This window comes from Lagenorhynchus albirostris, chromosome 7 (genome assembly GCF_949774975.1).
Source record: "Lagenorhynchus albirostris chromosome 7, mLagAlb1.1, whole genome shotgun sequence".
NCBI lineage: Eukaryota > Metazoa > Chordata > Mammalia > Artiodactyla > Delphinidae > Lagenorhynchus > Lagenorhynchus albirostris.
The window spans coordinates 84,349,309-84,363,012 of NC_083101.1; the positions used below are offsets into that span (position 1 = coordinate 84,349,309).

Here is a 13,704-nt window from a genome sequence, read left to right on the forward strand (position 1 = left end):
TTTTTTTTTCCAGGTTTGTTAAGTCAAACAACTTCTTTGGGTTTTAACAGGTTTTCCATGACAAAGCACATTCAATTTTACAATGAAAATCTATGGCAAAAATCAAAATTACAAATGACTTCTCAGGAGCTTGTCTACAACATAAAGGATGAGACACCTATACAGGGGGATGAGCAGAATCTTGCCCTTTATTTTTTTTAACAGATATATATTAATATGAATCATATACTATATGAATGACCTTTCAGTAGAACAGTTTTATGGGTGGTATGGCGATAAATTCAAATAGTGATTTCAACCCTGGCTGTGGATCAGAATCACTTGTGGAGCTTTCGAAAAAAATAGTTTTCCATGGCTCCACAGACATAACTTGGAAAAATCAATTCAACGCTGCACAAAATCTCTTACAAATTAGTTTTGAAAGCTCATTTTAGATGGTGCAATTCTTTTAAGTGCGGTTAAATAGAACCTTTTATGGACACAGATAACCTGAAAATGACTCCAGGATACTTTATTTTAACTCAAAATATTGTGTCAATGTAAATAGGTAGAAAGGTGTGGTGATCATTTTGTAATGTATAAAAAATACTGTATCACTATGTTGTACACCTGAAACTAATATATTGTAAGTCAATTATACTTCAATTAAAAAAAAGAAACTGAACTTAGAGATAGAAAGTTAATAAATAAATAGAAAGGTAAACAGATATACAAGAGTCCCATGGTGCTCTAATAATACAGGGCATGTAAATGGACAGACACAATGAAACTCACAATAAAGACAGGTTAATGACAACATATGTAGAAGTCTTTGTTACCTTAGGGTAAGCCAGGAGAAACAAAAACATACAATAAAATTGAGAGCTTCAGGACATGGCAAATCAATTTCTATTAGGCAAAAATTACTACTGGTAGGAAAAATGAATGGGGTACTTTTAGGTAGCTAAAAAGAAAAACAAATCTAGAAAATACCTGGTAACTTGTGTTGGAACACATTTTCCATGATACGTTTAATTTCTAGTCTCTGTTCCAAGTTCTCATTGTGTAAGCCAAACTCCTGTACCACTCTGTCAATGGCAATACCAATCGCATTTATCTGGGCGGGTGTAGGCGGGGGTAACGTGGTGAGCAACTCTTCTTCCTGCTTCTCCTTTTAATATCAATGTTGAGATTAAAAATGATTCACACAGTTTTTACCTTCTACCATTCACAGAGACAACACCCTGTACAGTATTCTGGAATATTTTTCTTAGCCCTCCTTCTCACTTTAGCTGTTTTAGTCTTCATCTTATCAAACACGCACACACTTCTTTATGCACATAAAGTGATAATAGAGGGAAGACAGGAATAAGGAAAAAGTGTAAAGAAAGAACTTTAGAAATAGCAATGGCAAATTATTTACTTTATTATTACTGACCTAAGGACATATATCTAGGTCCTACCATTGGCTTCATTCATCCTGATACTGTCCTAAGGAAATTCACAAGACTGCCCAGCAAACATATCTGACCAGTATAAAATATTTTGGTCAAAATAAATTCAGCAATATAAGTAGCAAAATTACTAATACCATAATCTTAAGGAAAGTCATAAAGATGACAAGTAATAACTGACAAGTAAACATATTTGTTTGGGTTATAGTAAACTTACCTTAATGTTTTTCTTGTGTCTCTTCTCTTTGATATGCTTATGAGCAAATGCAATGGATTCAATTAAAACATCACAGAGTTTGCAGGTGTACTTTGCTGTAGGGTAGTTTCTCGGTCGCTACAATTTGAATAGATTTATAGAGACATACACATAAGCACATATTTATAGAGACATATAGAGAGAAAGATGTACAGAGACAAAATACAGGTAAACAAAAACTGGCCAGGAGATGATTTCTCATTCACTTTAAAAACTGTTAATATAGTACTATCACTCTTTATCACTATGCTAATAATCATTTTTTAAAAATAATTCTTAAAAAAAAAAGTAAGTCTATTAAATCAAACGGTATCACTTTTGATTTGTAGTGCTTAAATACCAAAGTAGGATATATAATTCATCAAAGCACATGTTCCCAATTACTAATAGATTAAACCAAAACAAGGATTTTAACTAACAAATTTTAACTAACAAAAGGCTGTTACCCTTTTCAGCCTGTCAATGCAGTCTCTTTTCAATCGCTCCTCAGCCTGCTGTAAGCCCAGTAGCTCCTTAGTTGAAAGCACAGACTCATCAATCACAGGGCCTTCCAAGTCTCCATCCTTTTCATTTTCCTCATTTCTAGTCCTCCGTGGCTTCCTAGGTCTGGACCTCTGCTTCTTGTTTTCTTAAGTTAGTGGGAAAATATTATTGGCAATACTGAATAACACCACTCTGAGTAAAAAGCAGAACTTACATATTTATTAATGAAATCATGTGATATCTGAATGACATCTGAACACAGAGCAAAAGGAAAGGTATACCTCTCCCATGGATAAAATGCTTAAATACTCTTAAGCACCTCACATGTGGACACACCAATCCACAGAAACCACCTTTTTGGAAAACTTAAAAGAATTCTACTTCAACCATAAAATTTAATTTTATCATCTCTTCCTGGTATACTGCTGAGCATACTCAAGCAATAGTAAAAATTATCCTTTGAAGTACACCTGTAATTCTAATGTAATTAATATATCATAATATATAATGTACATGTATCTAATGCTTCCTAGTACACCTGGTATTCTAATGAAAACTATCCACATCTGTTTTCATTTTTTATAAGTGAACAGTCTCAACGGAGCAAAGATGGACAGTCTATCTCCAAAGAACTCAGAAATCAACTACATTCTTATCTGGAGTGAAAATCCATCACTAAATTGTAGATTTAGCATTCATATTATTGGGCCCTCCCCCACATTAATATCAAGAAGTCCAAGCCAAAACTGTATTTACCGAGGATAACTATTACCCATTTTATCTTTACTTTCATTTTAGCTTCTTTGAACGGCCTGCACACTGAGCATATTTCAAAGGAAAAAAACAATTAGCAGTTGAAATAAAAGTTTTCTACAAGTACAGACTAATTCATTTGTTTATAAACCCTGCTGTTAGTTCTACAGTCCTTATAACTAATAAATGAATCTATTCCTTTTTTAAACTTATAACTTTTCAACTTCAGTAAAACTGAAGATGCTTGTGGGACTGATCTACAAAAAATTGTTTTTAATAGCTTTGGTAATTTCTATCAAGTTCTGAAAATGAAGCTACTAGTACCACATAAGAGTAAAATGAAATTCATTTCCGCAATTAAAATTGTGATAAGTGGACTGAATAGTTTTTAAATGGCTTACCAAAAATTACTCTCTGAAAATATAAACCTACTGAAATGCTCTGCCTGAGGCAACTGCCATGTCAAGTTTTCAGTGGAACTCATTATTTGTATAGCAAGTATGATGAATCAGTCGACTGAAAAGAAATTATGTCAGGAAAGGGACGTATAGGACCTCTAATTTTAAAAACAGCTATCGCCAACAGCTCTAAAGGAAAAGCAGCAAGCACTGTACTCAAACTACCCTAAGATGAATATAATGAAATTCTGCAAATACAGCAGCAATTAAAAAAAATTAAACAAGTATTAGGACAAATACAGTTGTCTTTTTTTTTTTTTTAAAGCAATCAAAATGGAACAAATAGAATACTAAAAGGTAAGTAGTCAAAAATGGTCTATTGCTTTTTAACACTCCCCCTACGCCCAATTAAATTATCACAGTCTTTTAAGGACAGTACTCCTGGTCCGCATAAACCTTTGAGATAAGCAATTCTTTTAACTCAGAGGTGTGTCTATTCTCATTTAATTTGCTTATCATTACAAACTCTAAATAACTGCATCTGACTTCAGTTTTCAGGGCAAAGTTTCTTAGGCAAACACTCATTATGTGCAACATCATCAGAGAAGTCCATTGTTAGTTCACAAAACAAAAACTGATATGAAACCAAATTCCTTTTTTCATCTCCTCTCTCTTGATCACAAAGGCTTCTTACTATATTTGCTATCATTTTTCTAGAAAGAGTGACTTTAATTTCCCTCCAAAGAGCACAGTTAACTCCTTATTTTATACACAGAAGTGGATGGCTGCACAAATAGTCTGATGATGACAATAACTGCAGCTACCAATACTGAGTATTTTATCATGTGACAGATGCAATGTAAGCACTTTATGTGCACTGCCTCAGATTAATCCCTACAGTGATCCTGTCATGGATGCTAATATTATCCCCATTATACAGATAGGGAACATGGTGGTCCAAGAAAATAAGTAACTTGTCCAGGGACACATGACTAAATCCAATAAACGGATTTAAAACAGAGATTAGAGCATGGATGGAATTCTGAAATTCATCTTTCTATCTAACAGTATAAGAAAAATCCCTTCTTGTAGCAAACCCATTCACATCTAAAACAGACCAGAACTCCCTACCACTTAGTTTGTTAAAAAAAAAAAAAAAGGCAGGAACTGACAAGGCAATACAAACTTCTGAACTGAGTTTCATAGGCCTGCATGGTAAAAACAGTTAAAATCTCATTGAAGGGAATCTAGAAAGGCAAAGCTGGGTATTGCTAAAAAAAATTCTCATAATTACTTAGAGGAAGACTACCTGGCTCATCCCAGGCTTTTTGTAGTAATATGAATTCTCTATATACAGTACTCCAAGTTTCTCATATTTCATTTGCATATGGTCCATTACTCCATTCACAAAGGACAAGTGCATTTGAGCAGATATTTTCCAGCTAAGATCATTAATGGCATTGTCCCAAATATATTAAATTGGCAATCTAGGATATATGAGGAATGAAGTAGGGGCAGTCAAGTAGAACTGAAAAATAGAAAGTTAGCATTAAAAAACAAAGCAACTCTAAGATAATTTTCATTATATCTTCTTGCATCATTTAATAAGATGATTAAGATATAAGTTTGATTTAAGGAATATTAAGATATTAAGTTTGATTTAAGGAATCAAACTTAATATCTTCCTTCCTTATTAAGATATAAGTTTGATTTAAGAAAAATTTCAGTCCCTTTAGTGAGATCCTTTTTAGGATCCTCTGAGTACAGTGTAAAGTTTATACTTTAAAATGAATTTCTCACTACAGTAAGCAATGTTATGCCAAAGCTTAATATTTCTTCATGAAGATTTTTCAAGGGATAGAAACTGAACAGTCCTTCATTTGGAAACTGAAAGCACACACATATAATTTCATATATCGCAAACACAGGACTTTTGGATTGACTTCAACAAAAAGATAGTAAAAATGCAGGTCCTATTCAAAATCACTTAAGCTTTGCTTTTAAGACTAGGCAGAATATAGAATAAGAATATAGAATATAGAATACAGAATAAGAGGTTTTTGGTCTGTAAACAGTCTCTTTTAATATCTATCTGGTTGCAAACTTTTGACCTATAAATCTTTCTTTCGGTAATGCTGCTTAAGATCAACTTTTTCTTTTCTGAAAGACCAACAATTGGTAACTAAATTAGAATGTCCATGTCTCGCCTGGACACAGTAATAAAGAACTACTTAAATATACACAAACTTTTAGAATCGAAACGCCAGAAACTATGAATACGTGTTCAGTTCCCTCTGTCAGATTCCAGGCCGAGTTCATGGCCAGAGCAGCACAGTACTTGATTTCAGTTCCACTTCCTCATCTACCACTCTGCATACACAAGTCTGGATAAATTTAACCTCTCCAGAGACACAGCTATCTGCTTTGTATTGAATAAAATTGTGATTCTACCTTTGATACACCATGACAGAGCACTGCAATTCCTTCAAGTTCTTTTTAGCTTAAAGATTTACGAGGCTGGTTGATTCTTCTGTTCTTCTGTTACATGGACAAAATCTATTCACCTTTTAGAAAAAGGTATAAATAATAACTCTGGGGCAATTATTATCAAGCACATAGGGTGCTTAGAAGGTTTTTGGTTTTACTGAAACTAAAAGGACAAGCTTTTATCTTATCTGAATTTCTGACTTTCTAAACAATGTTTTTCAACCTGTTTACCATGTTCACTTTTGAGAAAAAACATCTTAAACTATCCTTCTCTAGAGATTGAGATCCACACAAAAGACACATATCCCTCTGTAGCAGGAGATATATGCAGTCTACATCGTGTTTTTACATAGAATAAGTTTTTTTTTAAGCTTTATATTCTGTCGTTTATATTACAGATACATTCATTATTCAAGTACAAAATTAAAATACATAATTTAGAAAACACATACATACCCCTCAGAAATTACGATATCTCCCCAGGGGGATATCATCACCCTCTTCTGTAAAAAGTACCAATGGGAAATATAGTTTTACTAAAGTAAAATAAGCTTTGTGGCAAAGTAAACTTTTAAAGGGAAATACATGCAACATATTGAAGTTGCCCAAAAAAAACATGATTACAATCCTTAAAATAATCACATTAAATAAGCAGAAACTACGAAAAACTGGAACTGCATTGCTGAAAATAATAAAACTCATTTGAATGAAAAATAAAAGACATTGCTGACGTCAGGGTTGTAACTTGACAAGTTGGAAACATTACCAGGGCTTCCTGCTTCCATTTCTGACATAGTTTCGAGGCTTGTCAGGTCTTTATGAAATAGTCGTCTTACAGTTCTGCACCCTCTTCCATCTTGCCACCTATACCCATCTTCACTTTCTTGAAAAGAGTCTCTTCTTGGTCGGTTTGTAACAGGAATTCTAGGTCCAGGTTTGAATTCTCTCCAACTGTCTGAATTACCAGCAAGTTCATCAGATAGCCACCTTTTACTCTGATCTTTGTGGTTGTCATTTATCCAAGCGGGTTGACTGTAAATTGGGTTCTTAAATGCATATGGATTGCTAGAAACAGCATATGGTCCTTTTCTGGGGGTATTCCCATAGTTCCCTGGTGTTCCTTTTTTTTTTGGAAGGCCTTTTTCCATTTTACTGCTATGGCCTTTAGCATAATCATCCATTATTAAATAATCTTGTTGGGGGTGACCCCTTCTGAAATCCTCATCATCTGCAGTCCCTCGCTCTTTAGCACGCCTCACAAAATAAGGTTTTGTGGCATCTCCCATGATCTTTGACTTCAATTTTCTTACTCTTCACCTGGAAGAAGGCATTTTGGAGACCAACTATAACAAGGTATCATACTAAGTTCACAAAGTACCACACATTTATTGCACAGATGCTCAAAAGCTTGTAAGAAACCCTTCTTTTCCTAATTTCCATCACGTTCCAATAATTAGTGCGTTATGCTAGAAGTTAGGAGGCTTAATTCTATAGTATTCTTCATAGATATTATATAGATATAACAAAAGCTCTTTTCTTCAGAACCCCCCAAAGCCCCCCCAAACCAAATACCTCACCCCAAGCCTATACTTTAGAGAACTCCCCAGTCTTTTAAAAACAAGCTGGCAATTACTTTTAAGTGTTACTACAAAGTAACCGAAACTTTGTAAACGCAGTACATCTCTCAACTCCACTTTTCAGTCCCTTCTACGTACCCCGGCACCTCGGCTCCGCTTGAGACTATTCAGAACGACAGGCTTCGATCTCTTGGGCTACGGAGGGCTCCCGACCAAGGCTTCGCTCCGGTCAGTGGGGCTGGCTTTCTGACCAAGGGACAACTCAAGCTAATCCCCCCAGTCCTCATCCTCCCACCCCAAACAAGTTTGGTTTTGTCACGAACAGCAATTCTCCCTCTTCGATCCCCATGGGACCGCCCCACCCCCGATCTGCCTCGTTTTCCACCCTTTGGGTCGGAGGCGGAGAAACAGGAGGCGTCTCCGCAGTCCTGGCCAAGAAGCCACCGCGGGGACCAGGAAGCAGGAAGTGACCTGCCTCCTCGATAGGGTTCCGGGGTCTCCCCGGCCGGACAGGGGGCTGGGGCCGAGTGCCTCCACCCAGATCCCTTCTTCTCCAGCCCCCGCAGGGTCTGACACAAAGTGAAGACGCGGACTCGAGCCCGATAGCTCAGTCCCCACCGGCTCGGGGGTTCCCTCGACCTCGCAACTGGGGAGAGGAGGCCGGCGGAGGATGCAGCCAACGTATCTCCTGGGCCGGGCCCACCCTCGACTGTGCAGACCGGAGAACCCACCCAAGACCCTCCCCGGACGCGAGTCTGACAGGGACACGGGGGGAAACGGTGCCCGTGAGCACTCACCACCTCCGCCGCGACCCCCCGCCTCTTCCTGTCCCGGCCGGGCTCCCTCTCCGTGTTTTCCTCCAGCCCCACTTCCGGCGCTCAGCGCTGTCTCATTGTGCGCTATTAGAAGCCGGCCGTGCCCCAGTCCGAGCGCTCCGCCGCGCACGCCGGAAGCTCCACCACCCCGCCGCTCCCGTTTCCGCCGCCGCCGCCGCCGCCGCCGCCGCGCGGGCGCATTTTCCGGCAGTCGGGAGTTGCGTCGGGGACGGAGTGTAGGCTCTCGGCTCTTGCTCGCTCGGAGCTGTCCTCGCCTGGGCTCCTCTCTCTCCTGGGCTTTAAAAGCACTGGGGAGGTGTGCGGAGGAAGCCTCTGGTTCTCTGCGAGAGAAGCGAAGCCCGCGGTGAGGCGTAGCCGTGTGCCCGGGTCGGGTCGGAGACTCGCTTTGCCCCTGGATGCTCCACTCCAGGGCAAGTTCAGCGTGGGTCTGAGACCTCGTGGCGCTCGTGCTGTTTTACTGATAATTCGAGTGATTGAACGTCTCAGTGAGGTCTTAATGGCCGACCCTAGCTTTTAAGCCTCCGCTGTTCATCCGGATCACAGTATGGCTCAGAGAAAGAAATGCTGTGCTTTTTTCTTCGATTGTGTACGGATTTGTTTCTCTTAAAAACAAAATCTGGTTTCGCAGAAAATGTGTAAATGCAAAGGATGACCAAGGAGGGCATTCATACTCGAATTTTCAAACGGAGACTGTTTTAATGCAACTAGCAAACAACTGGGTTCCTTTTTTCTCTCTCTCTTTTCCATTGACTTTACCTTCCTTGCTATCTGCAGTGTTCTAAATGCTTGGAAAGCCTCGAGCAACTAATAAAATTAGGGAGTTTTGAGAAAAATGCAACAGTTTTGATTTCTCTTTAAGGGTATTTAAATTTAAAGCCATGAGATTCTGTGGGGATAATGGTCTTAAAATGAACACATTAGTACTGGCTGTTGCCAGGCACTGTTATGAGGGCTTTGCAAATAATTACTCATTTAATCCTCACAACAGTCCCACTAGGAGAATAGCATTATCCCCCTTTTAAAGATGGTGGGCGAAATAGCGTTTATTGTGAAGTAAATGGAACCGCTGGAATCCAAACCCTAATGAGGCAGAGTCTGTTTTTAACCACTGTCTATACTAAAGATGATTTAAAACAGGTAGGTACAACTTTTGTACGATGCTTTATCTAGATACTTTGGTTCTGAAAATACATGACAATCAAGGCAGTAATCTGACAGGCAGACAAAGGCCTTTTATGGAGTCCAAAGGGAGTGTGATGATACATTATTAATTTATTATATGGAAGAGCAGCACCACCACACCCAGCCGAGTAACTCTGTATGGAACAACCGGTTTAGGAAATCACTCTTGACTGTCTAGAGTTCTACAGGAGCAGTAGAGGACACATCTTTTTAAGAGTTTAAAATATTTTTTATTTGCATTTTCTTCAGTGTGTTTCCCAAAGCCTAACTTCTATTCAAAAGGTACTTTTAAGATTCATCTTGAGGATAAATGAGGCTCTCTAAAACAAGATGCAATACTAATCAACAGATATTGACAGGTAAGATACCTCTTTCTGTCAATATTGTACTGTAATGGGAATTTAAATTGGTCATGGAGTTCATAAAATCCAGTTGAAAAGTTTGGTTTGATTCTTTTTTGGATGTCACTGGAGGGAATACTGATTTTCTCAGAATCTTTGCAGTGATTGTGTCATGGTCCAGACATATTTCCAACAATTTGGAGCAGAAATATGGGGGCTATCTGCCTTAGAGGTCATTAACAAATTACAGAGGGCTAACAGGATCCCGTTTCTGCCCGCCGCAAAGTCTCTTAGTTTAAATTGTTTCAGGACCTTATATTTATGACCTAAGAAGTTGTGTAAAGTAAAGGAATTTTATTTCCAGTGCTTGTTTTCAAACCTTAGGAAAATCAGTGAGCTAGTATACGCTATGAACTAAAACCTAGACTGTGCTGTTCCAGAGTCAGCCATTTATTTAGGGTCATTCATCCGTTTCATTTTTTTCAACAGATGTTGAATTCCTGATATGTGCCTGATATATGAGAGAAATAGTCACAGTCCCTGTTTTGAAAGTGTTGCAAAATATGGTAAAGGTAAAAAATGTCCTGAAATTGAAAATTTAAGACTTCACTTAGATGAATGTACGTTTTTTCCTCCTAAATTTGAGCTAATGTTACTCTGGGGCTCTACTTCCCTGTGGGAACTATGGGAAAAAAAATTTAACTTGCCAGTTAACATATCTCAAGTCTTTGCTAATTTAAATCATATCTTTGATGGTTTGGTCTCTTGGGTATACACCCTATTGTTCAGATTTCTTTCTCCACTTCCTTTGCATGCTATCTGGAGATGTGATGATCTGGAGTCATATGATTGGAAAGAAGTGTGCCTAGATACACATCCACAGGCTCTTTGAGGGGGTCCTCTTGCTTCTTTGGTCTTTCTAGGCTCTGTTCTTTGCCTTGTTGCTGGATATCTGATGCTGAGGTCTGAGACTCATGGACTCGTGGTTAGTTCTGTCAGCTTAGTCCATCTCCAGTGGTTCGCTGTTGCCAGCTTGGACCCATCCTACTACACGTGATGGCATCATGCATCCCTCTTGGGATCTAGCTGCAACTCCCAGGAGATTTTCATTGTGGGTGGTCCACTACTTCCCCCCAGTTGGCAATCTCCTGGCTACTTTGCTGTCTGTCTTCCTTGGCATCAAAAAGAATCCAGAGGGGCTTCCCTGGTGGCACAGTGGTTGAGAGTCCGCCTGCCAATGCAGGGGACACGGGTTCGTGCCCCGGTCCGGGAAGATCCCACATGCCCCGGAGCGCTGGGCCCATGAGCCATGGCCGCTGAGCCTGCGCGTCCGGAGCCTGTGCTCCACAACGGGAGAGGCCACAGCAGTGCGAGGCCTGCGTACCGCAAAAAAAAAAAAAAAAAAAAAAAAAATCCAGAAACATCTGGATTCTTTTCAAGAACACAAGGAATCTCAAGTATACCTGAAAGTGCCAATTTCAGTTCTCTGCTTGACTGTGTCCTGCTGTTATTTTCACACTCCTGAAATCATCCCATGTTTCTCTTCGGTAGTCTACTTCCCCCATGTTCCAGTCTGGGGATGGGCCACATGTTTCAAACTTTTCCCTCAACTAATCTTACTCTCTGAGTGATGGAAAGTTCTGCTCCCCTCCCTGTTGCCACAGAGACTAGCAGCCCCATCTTTCCTTCCTCTCCCTACTTCCAAGTTTCAGCTGCCCCTTTTCCCATGGAAACTGAATACCCAACTCCCAGCTATTTCTTAGGTCCCGTTGCCTGCTTCTCATCTTCACAATTATCAAATGCTGCACTCTAGACTTCTTTAGGTTCCCCACAGCCCTGCCCCCCCATGGCTTTCCTGGGGTCGAACTTCCCAAGAGGCCTTTGAGTATCCACTGGATCAGGAACCTGAGAATATCCCTGGGCTCATGTGCTACCCCCTAAAACCTGCAGCCCTCCCATTGCAACTGAAAGCTGAGGGTTACCTGAGGCTTTTAGAAGTCATCTCTAGGCCATCTTCATCTTTACAGACCCAACCCCCAAAAGACACCAGGAAGCTGCTGCCTCTCTCCTTGCCAAGCAGCCCAGCACAGATGAAGTCATTTCTCCCAGCACTGGACACAGGACAGTGATGGAGAGAAATCAGGACTGGATTATTCAGAAGAAAAAAAATCCATATCTCCTTCAAAAGGAGATATAGCTAGTGGTGGGTAGGTCTGTGGCAGTGTTGGTGATACAAAGATGGGAGAGGAAGGAAGGAAACTTCTACTGATTGTGTAACCACTGGGCTGAGCACTCAGTACTTGTGTCTGATTGTCTTCTCGCAGTTCTACAAATTGTGAGTTAGTTAGAAAACTGAGGTTCAAAGAGTAGTCATAGGCTTAGGTAACATGGCTTTACCGGCCTATTCACAACGTGACCACAGCCTTGTAGACTTCAGTGTTTATATTCTTTTTATTACTCTACCATGCACCAAGCTCCTGTCCCCTGACTGAGCCCTCACACCGTCAGGAGCTGGTGTTCTTTTCTGAATTCTATTTCTGAGACCACTCTCTGCAACTGCGGTTCATTAGTCTCAGGCTATAGATCCAGCTCTGCCTCTACTTTGTTTTGATCTTCAGCAAATTACCTTCCCTCCTGATATTCAGTTTCTAACTGTAAGCCCAAGACAGGGAACGTGATGCCAAACATCCAGTCACTATTCCTGACTGATCCTGAAAAGCTCAGTTATTCTCGTGAGTAATTCATTTTGGGGTGTGCATTTTAATAATTTGTTTATATGTTAATAATTTGTTTTATTGATTATTTTAAATCTAAGTAAAAAATTACATTTTATATATTTTGAGGTTTTATTTTTAGATTTATCTTCTATTTATGATATTAAATTCCTCTTTATAGTTGTGGTATAAAATCTTCTTCTAAAATATATAAATTAGGATAACACAGGGAACTCTACTTAATGCACTGTAGTGTCCTAAATGGAGGGGATATATGTATATGTATGGCTGATTCATTTTGTTGTGCAGTAGAAGCTAACACAACATTGTAAAGCAACTGTACTCCAATAAAAATTAATTAAAAAGATATAAATTAAAACATATCCGGGCTTCCCTGGTGGCGCAGTGGTTGAGAGACCACCTGCCGATGCAGGGGACACGGGTTCGTGCCCTGGTCCAGGAAGATCCCATATGCCGCGGAGCGGCTGGGCCTGTGAGCCATGGCCGCTGAGCCTGCGCGTCCGGAGCCTGTGCTCCACAACAGGAGAGGCCACAACAGTGAGAGGCCCGCGTACTGCAAAAAAACCCCATATCCATTTAAAGAAAACTAGTAATAATTATTGAGAGATGTCAAAAATCATGAAGACGATATACATATGATTGAACTTCGGGAAGCACTGGACCCAAGGGAGAGAAGAGATGATGCCCAGAATTAAACACTGAGGCTGTCCAGCATTTAGACATTAAGAAAAATAAGAGAAGCTGATAAGACCAAAAAAGGAGGAGCTTCAGTGATAAGAGGGAATTTTTTTTTAACATCTTTATTGGAGTATAATTGCTTTACAGTGTTGTGTTAGTTTCATTGTGAATCAGCTATATGTATATACATATATTCCCATATCCCCTCCCTCTTGCGCCTCCCTCCCACCCTCCCTATCCCACCCCTCTAGGTGGTCAAAAAGCACCGAGCTGATCTCCCTGTGCAATGCACTAGCTTCCCACTAACTATCTGTTTTACATTTAGTAGTGTATATATGTCAGTGCCACTCTCTCACTTCGTCCCAGTTTACCCTTCCCTGTCCCTGTGCCCTCAAGTCCATTCTCTATGTCTGCATCTTTATTCCTGTCCTGCCCATAGGTTTATCAGAACCATTTTTTTTAGATTCCATGTGTATGTGTTAGCATACGGTATTTGTTTTTCTCTTTCTGACTTACTTCACTCTGTATGACAGACTCTAGGTCCA

General features: G+C 39.7%; 1 protein-coding gene across 1 annotated transcript in view; it reads right to left on the bottom strand.

The window, feature by feature from the left end:
- Positions 1-8,196, bottom strand: part of TUT7 (terminal uridylyl transferase 7) — a 67,295-nt gene extending 59,099 nt beyond the window's left edge. Inside the window, exons 1-5 of the mRNA XM_060155365.1 lie at positions 7,526-8,196; positions 6,577-7,127; positions 2,136-2,317; positions 1,651-1,767; positions 973-1,150 (exon numbers count right to left, since the gene is read on the bottom strand). Of these exons, the coding sequence (XP_060011348.1) occupies positions 973-1,150; positions 1,651-1,767; positions 2,136-2,317; positions 6,577-7,096 (997 nt within the window). The 5' untranslated portion in view covers positions 7,097-7,127; positions 7,526-8,196. The remainder of the gene's footprint in view (positions 1-972; positions 1,151-1,650; positions 1,768-2,135; positions 2,318-6,576; positions 7,128-7,525) is intronic.
- Between the last annotated feature and the right edge of the window lie 5,508 nt (positions 8,197-13,704).